We start from the raw sequence: 20,934 nt of genomic DNA on the forward strand, positions 1-20,934 counted from the left end.
CATAGCAATTTGTTTCAGTGTCGTTGAAACGTCCTGTAATAAAGATTTGATGATTACAACTCCCCACAGCCCTCAGAAAATGGGTTGTAAGCTATGCCCCGGGGGGCATTTTATGTTTCACTATGGAAAGGATGGGCATATAATCTTTGGAGGGGGCTCCTTGGATTGGAAATGGGAAATTATAGCGTTCTTTTTGACAGTCGGTAGTGATTTGAGAGCAATCGGGCCCCATCCCCCTGACCCCTCAACCATTATTTTCCCAAATACATCCAATCAAAATTTTGACATGGCAATTTTTTCAGCGTAGTCGAAACGTCCAGTAATTATTTCTTTGAAGATCAAGGTAAATCCCTTCATGCAATGTTCCTCTTACACAGAATTCACCCACCAGGAAAATTTGGGGGACATTTCTTGTGGCAAAAAAAAATTCCACATTGAGAGCTTGAAAATTCTACAATAGAATTCTCAGATATGCTGAATCTGATGGTGAGATTTTCATTATGATTCCTAGACTTTTAAGCAGTGTTCACCTCTTTTTCGAAAATCAAGCAGATTTTTTCAGGGTCGTAGCTTTTAATGTGCAAAACTAAATTCAATAAATTTTATATATTTAGAATCAAAATAATAATTTGATTCTTTTGCAATATTTATTGATATCAACATTCTTTTTCTTTACAGTTTCAATTACTGTTGAGCCGCATAACTCCTTACTTAAACACTTACCACCAGTAATGACCAGATCACGGTGGGGGGGAAACTCCCCCCCCCTCTGACGTAGTAGTGGATTTGGGACTGCTTGCTCTGGTTGGGGTTGGGACAAAAGTTATTTTTGGTAATTGGTTTTTAATAGTTGAGTTATTAGTAAGTTTTTAATTGTATAGACTTTTTCTTTTCGCAAACAAAGTTTAAAACTAAGTTTAAGTTACTTTGTGTGGTCCCTTTTTGCTTTTACTGATGACGCATACGCCTAAAAGTATTTAATGAAATGTAGATTTATCAAGGGAATTTGTCCGTATTTCTACAAAAGCCAAATGAGAGGGAAAAATCATAATTATAACAATATCGTTATGAATATTGTTACAAATTCCTTAAACAAAGAAGTTCCCTTAGATTGGGAACAAAAATAAATTGGTTTACCACTTTTTTTTATTGTTGAAAATTGATTTTATTTATAATACTATAGACATCATCACTTTTGCAATTTCACTTGCATTGGCAGTACACCAAGAATTGACTTGTCTTAGAAACAAGATTTTAATTTTTGCGAAATGTTGGCAAGAAGTTCTAGTATGTTGGAAAACCATCGTTGTTTAGTGAGTCAAAGACCCAAAAACACGAGCTTCTTCTTGCGGATACAGTAGCCTTAAATAACAGTCTGTACGACGAGAACCGTTTATAAGCCGTCCATCATGTGGGCATTTAGTTCTCTGGCATTTTAAGTGCTTTCCCATGCATTTTGATGAATAATGGTAAGGATATTTGTCAGTATGTCTGCATTTGCTGCAACTGACCTTGATTGACGAAGGTTTTGACAGCGGATTTGACTGCCGGATATCCAGTACATTTGCAACTTCAACTTTTAGGATGTAACGCAACAATTTTTCTGGGAGTGACCTAACGATCTGGAATGTATCGTGAAGTTTTAAGTTTTCGAGCAGTGTGAGAACTTCAGTAAATGGGAATTCTTCCAAGTTCATCATTCCCAAAACTTCTAATGAAGTCATGGCTCTTTCTTCAGGTCTTTTGGACGTCCAGCTATAAAATGCATTTAAGAAACCTTCCCACTGCCCAACTTTTGAGTGTTTCAATACCTCACAGCAAATTTTGGAAAACTCTTTAAATTCTTCAGCCGTAAAAAAATCAACAAAACATGGTGCGTTTTGCCCCATAGTAACGATTTGAACAACTTCTTTTAAAGCAGTCGTCCTGGCCTTTTGATTATTGTAAATGGAAAAAACTTTCCCAAGGGCTTCTATATTTCCTGTTTCTCTGTAAATATGAATTGTCTTCTCAGCAGCTGCTTCCCGAACATCTATAAAATTATATTTCTCAGCAATATATTCGAAAGCCTCATTGTCCACTTTTTGGAAAAGTAAAACACATGTTTCACATGTATAACACGTGATAATAAACTGCATGGTCTCAAAATGGACATCATCTGCTATAACTGTATTTGTGTTCTCAAGAAAGTCGTTTTCAAACATGCTCTTAAAGACTTTACTTATTGTTGTTAATAAACTCTTCTTAGCCGTAACATCTCCACCATTACATTGAATAGTCACTAGGGTGTTATCGTTGATGCTTAGTCTTCTTAAAAAGTTTATTAAAGGTGAAGAAAATTGATTCATTTTTAATGACTCTTGACAAAGTTCAGACGTAGACCAATTCTTCATTGTAGAAGACAGGGAGTCTAAAAACAGAAAAAAAAGTTTAGTTAAGATGAACACATGATCATGAAACAAAAACAGCATTTTCAAAGGCATTTCAGCAAAACATTATTGAGCCTTCTAGACAAGGCCAAAGAGTATGACAGACTAATTAGAGCGGAAACTGGCGATAGTATTGACAAAAAGAAACTATCAACGCCATCTAGTATTTAACGAAATTTGGTATTTTATCAGTGTAAAAATACGAATATTAAATTTAATTAGTGTAATTGGTACAGTAAAGGCAGTAATACGTATCTGATCCCCGTTCCTGACAGAAAATGATTACAGAGATTGAAAAATGCCAAGTGTTGCCCCATGCTAGATGTGGTGTTGCCACTAGTGCCACATTGCAAGACGTCACATGTACTACCTTTTCTCTTTAGACAGGGCACTTACGTCAAAGTTCTCTTAAACCAATTTGTGTCAGTAACAAGTATATATCGATTTAATTGTTGGCTTAGAATCTTTGGCTAACTATGCCCCTTTTAGCTTGGTCTTTTAGTAACAAAGCCCTAAATAAATAAGCCAATTAGACACCCCATTTTCTGCTCAATTACATAAAGCTCGTATTTTGTATTTGATTTACATGCAGTCTATCCGTAAAACACCAAGTCAAAACCAGGTTTTAAGATAAGTGCATTACAACAAACAGGGAAAGATCTAGACCTGTCAGAGCCCGGGGCTTCTTTGCCAACAGACTAATTATATATAACAAAATATGGTTACATTACTTCTCTGATTAAAATAAAAGTTCAAAATAGGGATAAAATCCTTTTTAATAGACAGTGTATAATAAATTTCACAAAAAATACCAGATATTTCGGCCACATACGCAGTGACCGTCATCAGTAGTAAAATATTTACTACTGTTTTACTACTGATGACGGTCATTGCATATGTGACCGAAATATCTGGTATTTTTTGTGAAATGTATTATACATTGTCTATTAAAAAGGATTTTATCCCTATTTTGAACTTTTATTTTATCGTCATGGAAAGGCAGTGTGGTCTCCGAAATTATCTACGTTGTTCTCTGATTAACATATTTATTTAATGTGTTTATTTAATCATTTTACTATTATTAATTTATATTCTCATGTAAATCCTAATATGAACAATATGGTTCAACAAAATCTCCTTAGATTCCTGGCAACAAAATTTTTTTATTGGTGACAGTCCACATACAATTTCAATTCCATGCAATCAATCTTATCTTGTACACTAAAACTCACTTTATATACCTTTCCCATATAAGTTGTGACAGGTGGGTTTTATTTTTTCACGACAATAAGGATCTTTTTTGTACCACTAAATAGTGCTTGAACTCTGAAATTTGAATTATTATTTGCTCCTCCAAGAAGCTTATAACTATTGTCTTGATTATAAAACTATTAACAAATCCAATATGAAAAAAAAAACAAAATAAATATTGCATCTTTGAACACAATGTGAAACTGCAATAAAAAAGTTCATAGCCTAAAAGTATTAACGTTTTTAAAGAGCTCTACAAATCTTTTCTTCTACACATAACAGGGAAAAAAAGGTAAACGATGCTTCACTAGACCCTTAAGGTCCGAACCGATGGTGCTGATCTCCGTCTCAAGGCCTTCAGCCAGCAAGTGCAATGGGGGGGGGGGGATGAGAGCCAGCCATCCTGTGCCTTCGTACGCCCTTCTAGTTTACCTTCACTAGATTTCTCCAGGTACACATTTAGAACTCTGGCTGAGCTTACATAGTCATACCACTGACCCCCGTCCCAAACCTGGGATTCAAACCATCGCCCTCTCGGACAAAGGATCCTAAATCCAGCCCATTAATCCATTCGGCTCTACACGTAACAGGCTATAATTTTGTTAAATGGGGTCTTTCAGGAAATAAAATAATCAAGAAAAAAAGGAAAACAATAAATGCCTTTCTAGTTATGCGTTTCAGCCAATACCGACATACTTCAACCACACAATTCACAAAAATATTTAAGTCGGAACACAATACTATAGTGGCGTCGATATCAGAAGTACTATATTAATATTGAATTTGGAAAACGAAAAATACATTAAAGTTGTGTTGCATTAAGATGAAAGTCACAAATACTTTGTTGAGTGTTTGTTTTATGGTGTTTTTTTTTCTCCCAATCAGTCGTTTATTGCACGCTAGAAAATTTATAAAAGTATAATATTATAGAGCTCAAAGTTCTATCACTGATCAGCCTGTGTTTGGTATGCTCTTTTCAAATGTAAATGTACAAAAAGCACGTTGATATGATCAAGAAATTTTGAATATCTTTTTATGAAATTACAGTCATCTATTAATTCCAGTGATGTCAACTGGAGATGGGGCCAAGGGACTTATGTCCCCTAGGTTCCATTGCAGCCCCCTTAGAGGTTGAAAACTATCTAATTCGGGTGTTTTCAATGAACAAAATTCCACTTCTGATGCACTGAAAAATATATTTTTCACGTTTCCCCCCTCAATTTTCATGCATTGAAGCCACTATCATAGCCTAGATCTTGCAGATCTACAACAATTACCCTAATTCAATTAGTCAACAGGCAATTTAAAAAAAACGTATTAAGGAGACTGGAAGGGGGAATATGCAAGTTGATTATAAACCAGATTATAATGTTCAGGTTTAGAAATTTTGATTATAAGGGTTATGATGGTGCTCTTTTCTAACTTTCCATTCTATGCACAAGAGAAATGTGAGCGGTAATTGTCATTTTCCGGTGCCTTATAGACCTTTATGATGCTTTTTATCAAAGCACATTTATAAAAAGCTTATAGATAGAACATAATTCTTTTCTTTTATTACTATAAGGCCTCCTTGTGAAGGGCTAAAAATTCGTAAAGATTGCTCAAGTTAGGAGTAGTGGCGATTATGAGGTTCAATACTTAGTTTAGTTAAAATAGGGAAGTCTTTCATAGATAGTTTTTCTTTTTCGGGCTAAATAAAACTGCAGTCCAAAGTCTTACCCAAATAATCTAATCAAGGATTCCAATTCCAAACGATCTTAACAAAATTGTTCACTGCGTTTCAGCTCTGATTCTAATGAAAAAAACAAACAGGAAAGATCTTATTTATCATGTTCAATTTCACCCAAAACTAGGTCAAGCTACGAAACTTGGTTACTAATTTAGTCACTATTTGGTAGTCAGTTCCTGTCTATTTAAATATACCAAAATATGTTAAATATTATTTAAATTCGTTGTGACCTCAAATTCATTTAGAATATGTTAAATCGTGGGTTAAGTTACAAAACTAAGCTAATGAGCATCGTTCTAGTTCTCAGCTAATGTGACTAGTTTTACCAATTATGGTTTTATTTTAACCTCAAACCTGGGCCATATCCAGGATTTGTGTTAGGGAGGGGGGTTACAAAAACATCAAAAATTTGTTTTTATGCATTTTGATTTTACGACTGGACAAAAACTTTTTTTAGTGGGGGGTTCAAACCCCTCCTCTGAATACGGCCTTGTCTCAAACCCATGTAGAATTGATGAAATTCACTTGTTAATGTTGTCTCGCTTTTGGTTGAAGACAACTGGTATTTTAGGGAGAATGTTCCTTTTAAAGACAAACAGTTTTCTTCTGGTTTCAAACAGTTCCGTTGTTGGTGCAAAAACCCCGGTGGACCGTATTGTTACCAAAAATTAGCTATGCAGAAGAGATATTACTGAAAAAAGGGGCGGTCCTTAAGTCTACTCAAGAAAATTTAAAAAGCAGGGTTTCCAGCTGTCACATGATTTTAAAATACGAAATCACAAAAACGGGTTAAAAAGCTTACACATACATGCAATTTTTATTGTTTACACCCAAGATTTGCCTTTGGGAAAGGGAGAAATATTCTAACCTTGATGTGACCCAAAAGAGTAAGGTTCTAAATGTGAAACTTTAGCACATGCTCAACAATTTGACTGCAACTACTTGTGAATGTGACCAGGTTACTTATATGTTATTAAATAAAAAAAACAAGTTTTTTAAACTGAAAGTAAGGAGCGACATTAAAACTTAACCCGAACCGAAATTATTCCGTATATGAAAGGGGCGGTCCCCTCCTCAATGCCTCGCTCTTTACGCTAAAGTTTTTTATTGTTTTAAAAAATAAAGTTGTGAGACAGAGTCAAACTTTAGCGTAAAGAGCGAGGCGTTGAGGAGGGGACACCCCTTTCATATACAGAATAATTTCTGTTCGTTTTAAGTTTTAATGTCGCTCCTTACTTTCAGTTTAAAAAACTTGTTTTTTTTATTTAATTTCTGATTGTTTTTTAGTTAATGCAGCTTTTATTTTGGCTCGCCGTCATTGAATAAGTAAACAGAATTTGCATAAAAATTTTACGTTTCTTTTGCTAAATGACTGTCTCTAAATTTGTCGCTGATGTAATTTACAAATTAACTTACATAACGAACTTCTATATTCGTTTATTTTTCTTCTGGCTAAAAATAAAAAGTTGCAGTTTTTTGCAGATATGAGCTTGAAACCAATGTTATAGGGTTTTCTGATACGCTAAATCTGACGGTGTGATTTTCATTAAAAAATTTTCACTTTTAGAGGATGTTTCCCCCCTCTTTAAAAAATCAGGTGAGTTTTCTGAGGCTCGTAGCCTTTGATGAGTAATACTAAACTTAATAAAATTCATATATTTAGAATCAGCATTATGAGCCCATTCTTTTGATACATTTATTGACATCAAAGTTCCGTTTTTAAAAGTTTCGCTTACTATTGAGCCGTATCGCTTGTTTTTTTTTTATTGTTTTTTTTTATTACGTATATGTTATTAAGTATATGATGGGGTTCTCCCCTTAGTCAATACCACGCGCTTTACGTTAAAAGTTAAAAAATTTTTAATTCACAAACCCCTGAATCACAAAGGCCGTTTAATTTGAATAGATAGCTCTTTTGAAAGCACTAAAAAAAACTGTAGCGTAAAGAGCGAAGTATAAACTTGGGGGAGAACCCCCTCATATACGTAATAATTTCTGTTCATTTTAAGTTCTAATGTTGCTTCTTACTTTCAGTTGAAAGTACTTGTTTTTTTTTTTTATTTAATTTCTGATCGTTTTTTAAATAATGGTTGGAAATCCGGCGCCCCCTTCATAGACCTGTCCCTTACCCCAAAGAAAAATCCTCCACGGAAAGATTCTCCCGAGTAACCCCTCCTCCAGCCCCCCGCCCCCCACCAGAAAAAAATTCTTCCTGAAAATGTCTGTATACTTCCCAATAACCAATACAATATGTAAGCAATGGGCAAAGTTCATAACTTGCAGCCCTTCCCCTGGGAACTGTGGGGAATTAAGTCATCGTAAAAGACATATTTATTAGATTTTCGACTATGATAAACACAATGGCTATCTCAAAATTTTAATTGGGTGACTTTGAGAAAAAAATGTGCGTGGGAGGGGGCCTAGTTGCCCTCCATTTTTTTTGGTCACTTAAAAAGGGAACTAGAACTTTTAATTTCCGTTCCAATGAGCCCTCTTACGTTATTTTAGGACCACTGGGTCAATACAATTACCCCTGGGAAAAAAAAACAAAAAACAAATAAACACGCACCCGTGATCTTTCTTCTGACAAAAAATACAAAATTCCATAGTTTTGTAGATAGGATCTTGAAATTTCTGCAGGAGAGTTATCTGATACAATGAATATGATGATGTGAACCTCATTAAGGTTATATATTTTTTAGAGAGTTTTTCCCCCTGTTTTCGAAAATCAGCGAAATTTTCTCAGGCGCCTAACTTTTGATGGGTCAAATTAAACTTGATTAAACTTATATTTTTGAAATCAGAATTAAAATCTGATTCTTTTGATGTACCTGTTGGTACCAAAATTCCGTTTTTTAGAGTTTCGGTTACCATTGAGCCGGGTCGCTCCTTACTTACAGTTCGTTACCACGAACTGTTTGATAGCACCTATGTTAAGTTCTTCATCTAAGTAGAACCTGTTTCTCTGATTAATCTTAATGAAATATCACAAAATATGATGAAAATATAATACTTTTGGGCTATATTTTTCCTCATTAGGGGGTGGGGGAAAAGTATAGCGGGTCACCATGCAAAATATGTTAGGTGCAATTATTTTGCATATTATGAAGTAAGAATTGGTTTCTAACTTCATGCTATCCAAATACTTTACCCCATACCCCTAATGTATAAATAGCAACTCTGACCTGGATCAGAGCTATTACAACACCCCAAAGGGTCTAGGTATCGGAGGTCTAGCCCTGTTCTGACACCATGCACAATATAAGGGAAAAAAACAATTATTTTCTGGTGAATTTTTTCCGCCAAATTTCACCATTCCCATACTCAAGAAAGATTTCAAGTTTACATCCCTTACCATTTTTTACCTACAGAACGCAGATAATGAAAAACATAAACCTGCTGCAAAAGCAGTCTCTACAACACGCAAGAATTAGTGCAAAAGTAGTAGTATTACTCCGGAACTTTATTCTTAAATCAATTTTGAATAGTTTTGAAATTTTGTCGCTGTTTATTGGCGTAGTCACCCTGGATATTTAGATTCATTTATGCCTATATGTTATATATTCCAAAGTTGGATCTGTACCTTACCCCTAAACTTAGGAATCTGGATTGTGGAATTTCCTCTCGTAGTCATTTGGATCAACAGATGCTGAAAGCTTATGGGACTTCCCCATAGTATCTGGTTTTCTTCTTTCCCTTAGTGTTTTTCTATTGGTTTTCCCATTTTTTTTCACCATTCTCGCTTTTGAAAATACAGGTACAATAAGATGTTTAATTTTCATTTAGTTATGAAGATGCTTCACTTGTTGGTTGTTCCCAAGGTTTCCTTTTTTTCTCGCGAAAAAAATATATTACTTTCTTTTTTCTAGGTATGGCCATTTTAGTTCGCTGATTTTCTACCAAGTACAGATGGAAGTGTTCATACTGCTTGAAACTGAATTCTAAATTTTTGTCAAAAGATTAAAACACTTTTTTTTTTACACTTCACCGTTATACTTTTGAAAATTCGAAGTAAAATTTTTAATAACAAAGTAAATAGATTTTATTTTAAATAATATTTCTAACTACAGTGCACTGTTGATATTTAACTATTCCAAAGAATGTTAATCTTTGGGTACAAGCTCAAAGATTAACATTGCCTAACCACAAAGAAGCCAAAATTACATCGACATTGGATGCTAGGATTCACGAGTAGAAACCAAGGGCTCAAGCCAGTTTGAATATGGATGAGAGGGAAGGGGATCTTAAAAATAAACCAGCTTAAAAAACAAAACTATAACGAATTTGGATTGACGAAAGCTGCAGTCAAATAATCAATTCAAAAGGTTCTCTGCTTTCCAATTCTGACGAAATAATGAAAAAAAAAAATCTTTTTCGTATAACTTAAGCTTTGAAGTGGATGTGGAATCCTAAAAAGGTCTTATGCCAGATTTGCCTCTCAATTACTCGGAATATCTGTCTAGTAATTAATAAGTAAGTACTTGGACTGTCTGTCTTGAATTAAAATCAAATAACTTGCGGGCATCAAGACCTGGCTAATCGAACAGTTCGTGGTAACGAGCTGTAGGTAAGGAGCGACCCGGCTCAATGGTAACCGAAACTCTAAAAAACGAAATTTAGATACAAATAGATACATCAAAAGAATCAAATTTTAATTCTGATTTTAAATATATAAGTTTCATCAAGTTTAGTCTTACCCATAAAAAGTTACGCGCCGGAGAAAATTTGGCTCATTTTAGAAATAAGGGGGAAAGACCCCCTAAAAGTTATAGAACCTTAATGAAAATCAAACCATCATATTCAGCGTATCAGAAAACCCTACTGTAGAGGTTTCAAGCACCTATTTACAAAAATGTGGAACTTAGCATTTTTTGCCAGAAGAAAGATCACGGATGCGTTTTTATTTTTATTTTTTCCCTGGGGTGATCGTATCGACCCAGTGGTCCTAGAACATCGTGGGAGGGCTCATTGTAAAGGAAATTAAAAGTTCTAGTGCTCTTTTTAAGTGACCCTCCCACGCTCATTTTTTTCCCAAAGTCACCCGATCAAAATTTTGAGATAGCCATTTTGTTCAGCATGGTTGAAAATATGATAACTATGTCTTTTAGGATGACTTAATCCCCCGAATTCCCCGGGAGGAGGGCTGACAGTTATGAACTTTACCCAATGTTAACATATAGTATTGGTTATTGGGAAGTATACAGACGTTTTCAGGGGGGATTTTTTCTGGTAGGTGGCGGGGGGGGGGGGTCGGGGGTCATATGGGAGGATTTTTTCATGGAGGAAGGGACATTGCTATGAAGGGGGCGCCGAATTCCCAGCATTATTAAAAAAAAAGATCAGAAATTAAATAACAAAAGATAATTTTTTCAACTAAATGTAAGGAGCAACATCAAAACTTAAAACGAACAGAAAATATTACTTATTTGATTGGGTTCACCCCCTAGTCAGTACCTTGCTCATTAAGCCAAAGATTTTTTAGTACTTTCATGAGAGCTATTTATTCTAATTAACGGCCTTTGTGATTAAGGGGTCATTTTTAGAGAATTGGAAAAAAATTCGAACTTTAGCTTAAACAGCAAGGTATTAACTAGGGGGCGAACCCCCTAATATACGTATTAAAAATCAATGAATATAGAAGTTCGTTATGTAAGTTAGTTCGTAAGCTACGTAGGCTATATTTATTACTAATAAAACCGTTCGTAAATAAAATTAAACAAGTTTCGAGAAAGCCATTTAACCAAAAAAAAAAGTAAAATTAATGTGCAAATTTTGTGTTAATTATTCATGTGCGGTGAGCCAAAATCAAAACCTGCATTAATTCAAAAACGTTCAAAAATTAAATTTAAAAAAACAAGTTTTTTTTAACTGAAAGTAAGGAACGACGTTAAAACTTAAAACGAACAGAAATTATTCCGTATATGAAAGGGGCTGTGCCCTCCTCAACACCTCGCTCTTTACACTAAAGTTTGACTTTCTCACAACTCTATTTTTTTAAACAATGAAAAACATTAGCGTAAAGAGCGAGGCGTTGAGGAGGGCCTTTCATATACGGAATAATTTCTGTTCGTTTTAAGTTTTAACGTTGATCCTTACTTTCAGTTAAAATAAAATTGTTTTTTTATTTAATTGTAGAAAAAGCCAAGACAGATAGTCCGAGTAATTGAGAGGCAAATCTGGGATAAGCCCTTTTTAGGATTGTATACAAATGATGTCATTTCATTCGTTGATAGATAAGTCATCTATCAGCCATCCATAGGTCATTCCTAGGGCAGAACTAAGGTAGTTAGTCATAGAATTGAGGCATGAAAGATAGGATTGATTTTGGGTTGTCACGTGACGGACAATGACGCAGTAGGTTTTAGACTTTTACAGCGAAAGAAGGAAACAAAACCCAAACAATTCTTTATGGAGTTTTTTGTTAATTCCAAGCTGGATTTGCCTGTTAAATTGAATTTTTACTCGTTTTAAGCTTCGTCTACTCTTTTATATTAGTAACTATTGTTTGTTTATTAGCTATGATTGTTTATTTAATTTCTGTTCGTTTTGGGTTTCATTTATGCTTCAATAGCAAAATATATTTTTGCTCGTTTTAAGATTGATTTGCGTATCCAACTTAAGCTCTAGTCTTTTTGAGATTTATTTACTCATTTATATTAGTACCTGTTGTATTTTTTTCTATGATTGTTTATTTAATTTCTGTTCGTTTTGGGTTTCATTTGTTATTTAGTAGTGATTTCTGGTCGTTTTGAGTTTGAGTTATTGTATGTTTCTATTTTTTCTGAACTTCCTGTTCGTTTTTTGCCAAAGCTTCAAGTTTGTTTTTTTAAATTCCCTATTTCAAAATATTTTTTTTTTATTCCAAAATTAATTAATAGTTTTAGTAAGAACTTATAAATTAGACTGAATATTGGATATATAATGATATTAATTGCTGAAAGCTTACCAACTCAAAAATTGTTTCGCCCAGGCCGGATTTAAAGCTTTGACGCCTCTAGGCTCAAGCGTTTTTGCAAGATTTTCGGGGAAATCCTGAAAACTTGGGAAATAGTGAAAGCCGCAGGGCTTAGTGGGCCTATAGGTAGGTCCTAGTCTGGTTTCACTGCAATTTTCATTTTATTTTTATTGTTGTAGTAAGAACAAAAGAAAACATCTGTAATATGATTCCTTTTAGTAAAGCACCAAATACGCAGTAGGCCTTATTAGTTAGGTACATAAGTGTCAGGTTTGTGCATTTTGTGGTAAAAGCGTAAAATTTGGCGGAAATGTGCAAAAAAATATGGTGAATCTGAGTGGGGGCAGAAACGCATTTTCGGACGCGATTATCGTACCATTTTGCGTTTTTCCGCGTGGGAAAAAATAGCTGACTTTCAGAGTGGGGAATTTTTCCGATCTGAAGATCGTTTCTGACTAATTTGTATCTCTTGATTCCAAAACCGTGCTTACTTTTTTCGTCTGAATCCTCGTTACTGAGTTATCATCATTTTCATCAGTATGCTCCTTGCACTTCTGAGTAATTTCCGCTTTCTGACTTTGTATTTTTCATCGTAATCGCATAGAAACCGGTGAACATGCTACGGAAAATGTGACAAATTGACTAAGTTACAAATACAAATTTGTCTCCGCGGTTCCGCGCTACTTTGCGTTTTTCTGCGTGAAGAAAAGGGAATTTTGAGAATGAGCGATGACCGAGTTTAAGATCTCTTTTCTGACTAATTCGAGTCTCTCGATTCCAAAAATGTGGTTATTTTTGCAATCGGATTCTTGGTTCAGGATTTACCAGTTTCATAACAGTAGAACCCTATCATGAGGTCCGAACGGGAGTCCATATATGGGCATAGAGTCCCTAGGGAGATGGTTTTTGTCACTGAGAATGAAAAAACAGGATTTTTCTCACTTTGAAAAAAAATGGTTTTTCTCACTTTTATGGATGTCTCTTAGGTGGTTATGAGTGCTGGTCAATTTACTTATTGGTTTTCTCGGATTCAAACAGAAATTTATGTAAGTTTTAGGGTTTTTGTCAATTGATTACCTAATATATCCTGCGAGTACAGAAATTTAAGGATGTTGTATGGTTTTTCTCACTGAGAATGAAAAAACAGGATTTTTCTCACTTTGATGGATGTTTCAAGGTCGATTTATTTGTTCTTGTTGTTATTGTTCGTCCAGGTGCACGCTAGGGGGGAATGTTATGATCCAGGAATAGGAAACAGGATCACGTGTCTCCTTCTAAACCAATCAGAGGGCTGGTTACATCTCCTTCACCATATATGGGCATAGCCTCCCTAGGGAGAACACGTTTCCGAGAAATTGGTGTTCGTCCAGGAGAATTGTTTCCGGGGCGAAGTTTATTAATGTCTTTGGAGTTCGTCCAGGAGAATTGTTTCCGGGCAAAGTTTATTAATGTCTTTGGTGCTCGTCCAGGAGAATTGTTTCCGGGTAAGTTTATTATTGTCTGACGGATGATGTCAAGGTTGATTGATTTGTCATGAAAGGGGAATTAATTTGTTGTTTCTAAGGGGAATTATTGATCTACGAAAGGGGAATTAATTTGTTGTTTCTAAGGGGAATTATTGATTCACGAAAGAGGAAATAATTTGTTGTTTCTAAGGGGAATTATTGATTCAAGAAAGGGCAATTAATTTGTTGTTTCTAGGGGGAAGGTGGGGAAGAGATATATTGATCTAGGACTCGAGAGGGAAAATGGATTTCCGAGAAATTTATTTCGTAAGCTAACCTAACCTCATGAGTACATGATGGGACTCCATATATGGGCATAGAATCCCTCGAGGGGAGAGGATTTCCGAGAAATTGATTGCGTAATCGAAAGGAGAGAATTCCCAAGAAATTGAGTAAATATTCGCTAGAACCCTATCAGGAACTCGTGATGGGACTCCATCTATGGGTATAGAATGACGTAATCGAGTAGAACAAATGGGTTTCTGAGAAATTGATTACATAATCGGTAAAACCTTATCAGGAGGTCGTGACGGGAGTCCATATATGGACATAGAATGACGTAATCGACTAGGACAAATGGATTTCTGAGAAATTGATTACATGATCGGTAGAACCCTATCAGAAGGTCATGACGGGACTCCATATATGGGCATAGAATGACGTAATCGACTAGGAAAGTTGGATTTCTGAGAAATTGATTACATAATCGGTAGAACCCTATCAGGAGGTTATGATGGGGATCCATATATGGGCATAGAATGACGTAATCGACTAGGACGGTTGGAATATTTCAGTAGTGGTTTGTCGTGGTTTACCTTGTCACACTTACATTCTATTAATTTTTCAAAGTTCATTTCGAATTTCTTTTATTGAAACGCAAGAACTGGAATATTCCAGTAGTGTTACGTCCTGGTTTACCTTGTCACAGTGACATTTTCGTAATTTTTGAAAGTTCATTTTGAATATCTTTAACTGAAATACAAGGGTTGGAATATTTAAGTAGTGGTTTATTGTGGTTTACCTTGTAACAGTTTCATTCTCTCGATTTTTCAAAGTTCATTTTCAATTTGTTTCATTAAAATGCAAGAGTTGGATTATTTCAGTAGCGTTTTGTCTTGGTTTACCATGTCACAGTTACATTCTCTTAATTTTTCAAGGTTCATTTTGAATTTCTTTCGTTGAAATGCAGGAGTTGGAATATTTCAGTAGTGTTTTGTCATGGTTTACCTTGTCACAGTTACATTCTCTTAATTTTTCAAAGTTCATTTTGAATTTCTTTCGTTGAAATGAAAGAGTTGGAATATTTTAGTAGTGTTTTGTTGGGGTTTACCTTGTCACAGTTACATTTTCTTGTTTTTTCAAAGTTCATCTTGAATTTCTTGCGTCGAAATGTAATAATTGAATTATTTAAGTAGTATTTGGACATGCTGTGCATTATCAAGCTTACACTTTCAAAATTTATCAATTATCACATCTGATATTTCTTGTTGAAATTCAATAGTGGTATTATTTCAGTAGTGTTTTGTCGTGGTTTACCTTGTCACAGTTATATTCTCTTGATTTGTCAAAGTTCATTTGAATTTCTTTCATTGAAATGCAAGAGTTGGATTATTTCAGTAGTGTTTTGTTGTGCTTTACCTTCTCAAAATTACATTTTCTTAATTTTTCAAAGTTCATTTTGTATTTCTTTCGTTGAAATGCAAGAGTTGGAATATTTCAGTATTGTTTTGTCGTGGTTTACCTTGTCAAAGTTACATTCTATTAATTTTTCAAAGTTCATTTGAATTTCTTTCTTTGAAATGTAAGAGTTCGATTATTTCAGTAGTGTTTTGTCATGGTTTACATTGTCAAAGATACATTCTCTTTATTTTTCAAAGTTCAATTTGTATTTCTTTCATTGAAAAGCAAGAGTTGGAATATTTCAGTAGTGTTCTATACTTGTTTACCATGTCACAGTTACATTCTCTTTATTTTTCAAATTTCATTTTGAATATCACTCTTTGAAATGCAAGAGTTAGAATATTTCAGTAGTGTTTTGTTGCGGTTTACCTTATCACAGTTACATTCTCTTAATTTTTCAAAGTTCATTTTTAATTTCTATCATTGAAATGCAAGAGTTGGAATATTTCAGTAGTGTTTCGTCGTGGTTTAACTTGTCACAGTTACATTATCTTGATTTTTCAAAGTTCGTTTTGGTTTTATTTCGTTGAAATGCAAGAGTTGGAATATTTCAGTAGTGTTTTGTTGTGGTTTACCTTGTCACAGTTACGTTCTCTTAATTTTTCAAAGTTCATTTTGGATTTCTTTCGATGAAATGCAAGAGTTGGAATATTTCAATAGTGTTTTGTTGTGGTTTAAATAGTCACAGTTACATGCTCTTAACTTCTCAAAGTTCATTTTGATAATCTTCTGTTGAAATTTAAGACTTGAAATTTTTCAGTTTTGTTGTCAGGGTTTACCTTGTCACAGTTACATTCTCTTTATTTTTCAAAGTTGATTTTGAGTTTCTTTTGTTTAAAGGCAAGAGTTTGACTATTACAGTAGTGTTTTGTCATGGTTTACCTTGTTACAGTTATATTCTATTAATTTTTCTAAGTTAATTTTGAATTTCTTTAGTTGAAATGCAAGAGTTGAATATTTAAGTAGTGTTTTGTCATGGTTTACCTTGTCACAGATACATTCTATTGATTTTTCAAAGTTCATTTTGAATTTCTTTCATTGAAATGCAAGAGTTGGAATATTTCAGTAGTGTTTTGTCATGGTTTACTTGTCACAGTTACATTCTCTTAATTTTTCAAAGATCATTTTGGTTTTCTTTCGTTGAAATGCAAGAGTTGGAATATTTCAGTAGCGTTTTGTTGTGGTTTACCTTGTCACAGTTACATTTTCTTGATTTTTTAAAGTTCATTTTGAATTTCTTTCGCTGAAATGCAAGAGTTGGAATATTTCAGTAGTGTTTTGTTGTGGTTTACCTTGTCACACTTACACTCTCTTGATTTTTCAAAGTTCATTTCGAATTTCTTTCACTGAAATGCAAGAGTAGGAATATTTCAGTAGATTTACGTCGTGGTTTACTTTGTCACAGTTACATTCTCTTAATTTTTCAAAGTTCATTTTGGATTTCTTTCATTGAAATGCAAGTGTTGGAATATTTCAGTAGTGGTTTGTTGTGGTTTACCTTGTCACAGTTACATTCTCTTTCATTTTGAATTTGTTTCATTGAAATGCAAGAGTTGGATTATTTCAGTAGCGTTTTGTCGTGGTTTACCATGTCACAGTTACATGCTCTTGATTTTTCAAAGTTCATTTTGGATTTCTTTCGTTGAAATGCAGGAGTTGGAATATTTCAGTAGTGATTTGTCATGGTTTACCTTGTAACAGTTAAATTCTCTTGATTTTTCAAAGTTAATTTTGAATTTCTTTCGTTGAAATGCAAGAGTTGGAATATTTCAGTAGTGTTTTGTCGCGGTTTACCTTGTCACAGTTACATTTTCATGATTTTTCAAAGTTCATTTTGAATTTCTTTCGATGAAATGCAAGAGTTGAAATATTTTATTAGTGTTTGTCGTGGTTTACCTTGTCACAGTTACATTCTCTTTATTTTTAAATGTTCATTTCGAATTTCTTTATTTGAAATGCAAGAGTTGGAATATTTCAGTAGTGTTTTGTCGTGGTTTACCTTGTCACAGTTACATTCTATTGATTTTTCAAAGTTCATTTTAATTTATTTAATTTAAATTCAAGAGTTGGATTATTTCAGTAGTGTTTTGTTGTGCTTTACCTTGTCACAGTTACATTCTTTTAATTTTTCAAAGTTTATTTTGAATTTCTTTCGTTGAAATGCATGATTTGGAATATTTCATTAGTGTTTTGTCGTGGTTTACATTGTCACAGTTACATTCTATTAATTTTTAAAATTTCATTTTGAATTTCTTTATTTGAAATGAAAGAGTTGGAATATTTCAGTAGTGTTTTGTCATGGTTTAACTTTTCACAGTTACATTATCATGATTTTTCAAAGTTCATTTTGTATTTCTTTTTTTGAAATGCAGGAGTTGTATTATTTCAGTAGTGTTTCGTCATGAAACGTCATGTCACAGTTATATTATCTTAATTTTTCAAAGTTCATTTTGAATTTCTTTCGTTGAAATGCAAGAGTTGGAATATTTCAGTAGTGTTTTGTTGTGGTTTAGCTTGTCACAGTTACATTTTCATGATTTTTCAAAGTTCATTTTGAACTTATTTCGTTGAAATATAAGAGTTGGAATATTTCAGTAGTGTTTTGTCATGGTTTACCTTGTCACACTTACATTCTCTTGATTTTTAAAAGTTCATTTCGAATTTCTTTAATTGAAATGCAAGAGTTGGAATATTTCACTAGTGTTTTGTCGTGGTTTACCTTGTCACAGTTACATTCTCTTGATTTTTCAAAGTTCATTTGAATTTCTTTCATTGAAATGCAAGATTTGGATTATTTCAGTAGTGTTTTGTTGTGCTTTACCTTCTCACAGTTACATTCTCTTAATTTTTCAAAGTTCATTTTGAATTTCTTTCGTTGAAATGCAAGAGTCGGAATATTTAAGTATTGTTTTGTCGTGGTTTACCTTGTAACAGTTACATTCTATTAATTTTTCAAAGTTCATTTTGAATTTCTTTCTTTGAAATGTAAGAGTTGGATTATTTCAATAGTGTTTTGACCTAGTGTACCTTGTCACAATTACATTTTCTTGATTTTTTAAAGTTTATTATGGATTTCTTTCGTGTAATTGCAAGAGTTGGAATATTTCAGTAGCGTTCTGACATTGTTTACCTTGTGATACTTACATTCTCTTTATTTTTCGAAGTTTATTTTGAATTTCTTTCGTTGAAATGCAAGAGTTGGATTATTTCAGTAGTGTTTTGTTGCGGTTTAGCTTGTCGCAGTTACATTCTCTTAATTTTTCAAAGTTCATTTTTAATTTCTAATATTGAAATGCAAGAGTTGGAATATTTCAGTAGTGTTTTGTCGTGGTTTACCTTGTCACAATTACATTCTCTTGATTTTTCAAAGATCATTTTGGTTTTCTTTCGTTGAAATGCAAGAGTTGGAATATTTCAGTAGTGTTTTGATGTGGTTTACCTTTTCACAGTTACGTTATCTTGATTTTTCAATGTTCATTTTGGTTTTCTTTCGTTGAAATGCAAGAGTTAGAATATTTCAGTATTGTTTTGTCGTGGTTTACCTTGTAACAGTTACATTCTCTTAATTTTTCAAAGTTCATTTTGGATTTCTTTCGATGAAATGCAAGAGTTGGAATATTTCAATAGTGTTTTGTTGTGGTTTACATAGTCACAGTTACATTTTCTTAATTTTTCAAAGTTAATTTTGAATTTCTTTCATTGAAATGCAAGAGTAGGAATATTTCAGTAGTATTTTGTCATGGTTTACCTTGTCACAGTTACATTCTCTTGATTTTTCAAAGTTCTTTTTGAATTTCTTTCATTGAAATGCCAGAGTTGGAATATTTCAGTAGTGATTGGTCATGGTTTACCTTGTCACAGTTACATTCTATTAATTTTTCAAAGTTCATTTTTAATTTCTTTCGTTGAAATGCAAGAGCTGGAATATTTCAGTAGTTTTTTTTCATTGTTTACCTTGTCACAGATACATTTTATTGTTTTTTCAAATTTCATTTCGAATTTTTTTCATTGAAACGCAAGAGTTGTAATATTTCAGTAATGTTTTGTTGTGGTTTACCTTGTCATATTTACATTCTGTTGATTTTTTCAAAGTTCATTTGAATTTAGTTCATTTAAATGCAAGAGTTGGAATTTTCAGTATTGTTTTGTTGCGGTTTACCGTGTCACACTTACATTCTCTTAATTTTTCAAATTTAATTTTGGTTTTCTTTCGTTGAAATGCAAGAGTCGGAATATTTCATTAGTGTTCTGTCGTGGTTTACCTAGTCACAGTTACATTTTCTTGATTTTTCAAAGTTAATTTTGAATTTCTTTCATTGAAATGCAAGAGTCGGAATATTTCAGTAGTATTTTGTCATGGTTTACCTTGTCACAGTTACATTCTCTTGATTTTTCAAAGTTCATTTTGAATTTCTTTCATTGAAATGCCAGAGTTGGAATATTTCAGTAGTGATTGGTCATGGTTTACCTTGTCACAGTTACATTCTATTAATTTTTCAAAGTTCATTTTTAATTTCTTTCGTTGAAATGCAAGAGCTGGAATATTTCAATAGTTTTTTGTCATGGTTTACCTTGTCACAGATAAATTTTATTGATTTTTCAAAGTTAATTTTGTATTTCTATCATTGAAATTCAAGAGTTGGAATATTTCAGTAGTGTTTTGTCGTGGTTTACCTTGTCACAGTTACATTCTCTTAATTTTTCAAAGTTCATTTTGAATTTCTTTCGATGAAATGAAAGAGTTTGAATATTTCAATAGTATTTTGTCATGGTTTACCTTGTCACACTTACATTCTCTTAATTTTTCAAAGTTCATTTTGTTTTTATTTCGGTGAAATGCAAGAGTTGGAATATTTCAGTAGTGTTTTGTTGTGGTTTACCTTGTCACACTTACATTCTCTTAATTTTTCAAAGTTCATTTTGGATTTCTTTCGATGAAATGCAAGAGTTGGAATATTTCAATAGTGTTTTGTCGTGGTTTACCTAGTCACAGTTACATTCTCTTAATTTTTCAAAGTTGATTTTGAATTTTTTTCGATGAAATGAAAGAGTTGGAATATTTCAATAGTGTTTTGTCATGGTTTACCTTGTCACACTTACATTCTCTTAATTTTTCAAAGTTCATTTTGAATTTCTTTCGATGAAATGCAAGAGTTGGAATATTTCATTAGTGTTTTGATGTGGTTTACCTTGTCGCAGTTACATTCTCTTGATTTTTAAAAGTTCATTTGAATTTCTATCATTGAAATACAAGAGTTGGATTATTTCATTAGTGTTTTGTTGTGCTTTACCTTGTCACAGTTACATTCTCTTAATTTTTCAAAGTTCATTTTGAATTTCTTTAATTGAAATGCAAGAGTTGGAATATTTCAGTAGTGGTTTGTC

At 33.3% G+C, this 20,934-nt stretch overlaps 1 protein-coding gene across 2 annotated transcripts in view; it reads right to left on the reverse strand.

Moving 5' to 3' along the window:
• Window positions 1-1,184: 1,184 nt before the first annotated feature.
• LOC148944241 (uncharacterized) overlaps window positions 1,185-20,934 on the reverse strand; it is a 160,507-nt gene continuing 140,757 nt past the window's right edge. The window contains exons 1-2 of one of the 2 annotated variants that reach the window (XM_089100766.1): window positions 5,400-5,457; window positions 1,185-2,410 (exon numbers count right to left, since the gene is read on the reverse strand). In XM_089100766.1, the coding sequence (XP_088956892.1) occupies window positions 1,311-2,393 (1,083 nt within the window). In that variant the 5' untranslated portion in view covers window positions 2,394-2,410; window positions 5,400-5,457 and the 3' untranslated portion in view covers window positions 1,185-1,310. Of the gene's footprint in view, window positions 2,411-5,399; window positions 5,458-20,934 lie in introns of those variants that run through there. The other variant, XM_089100765.1, reaches the window with a different exon arrangement.

The sequence above is a fragment of the Artemia sp. Qi Xiang Cuo genome, chromosome 14, assembly GCF_049724085.1.
Source record: "Artemia sp. Qi Xiang Cuo chromosome 14, ASM4972408v1, whole genome shotgun sequence".
In the NCBI taxonomy this organism is placed as follows: Eukaryota; Metazoa; Arthropoda; class Branchiopoda; order Anostraca; family Artemiidae; genus Artemia; species Artemia sp. Qi Xiang Cuo.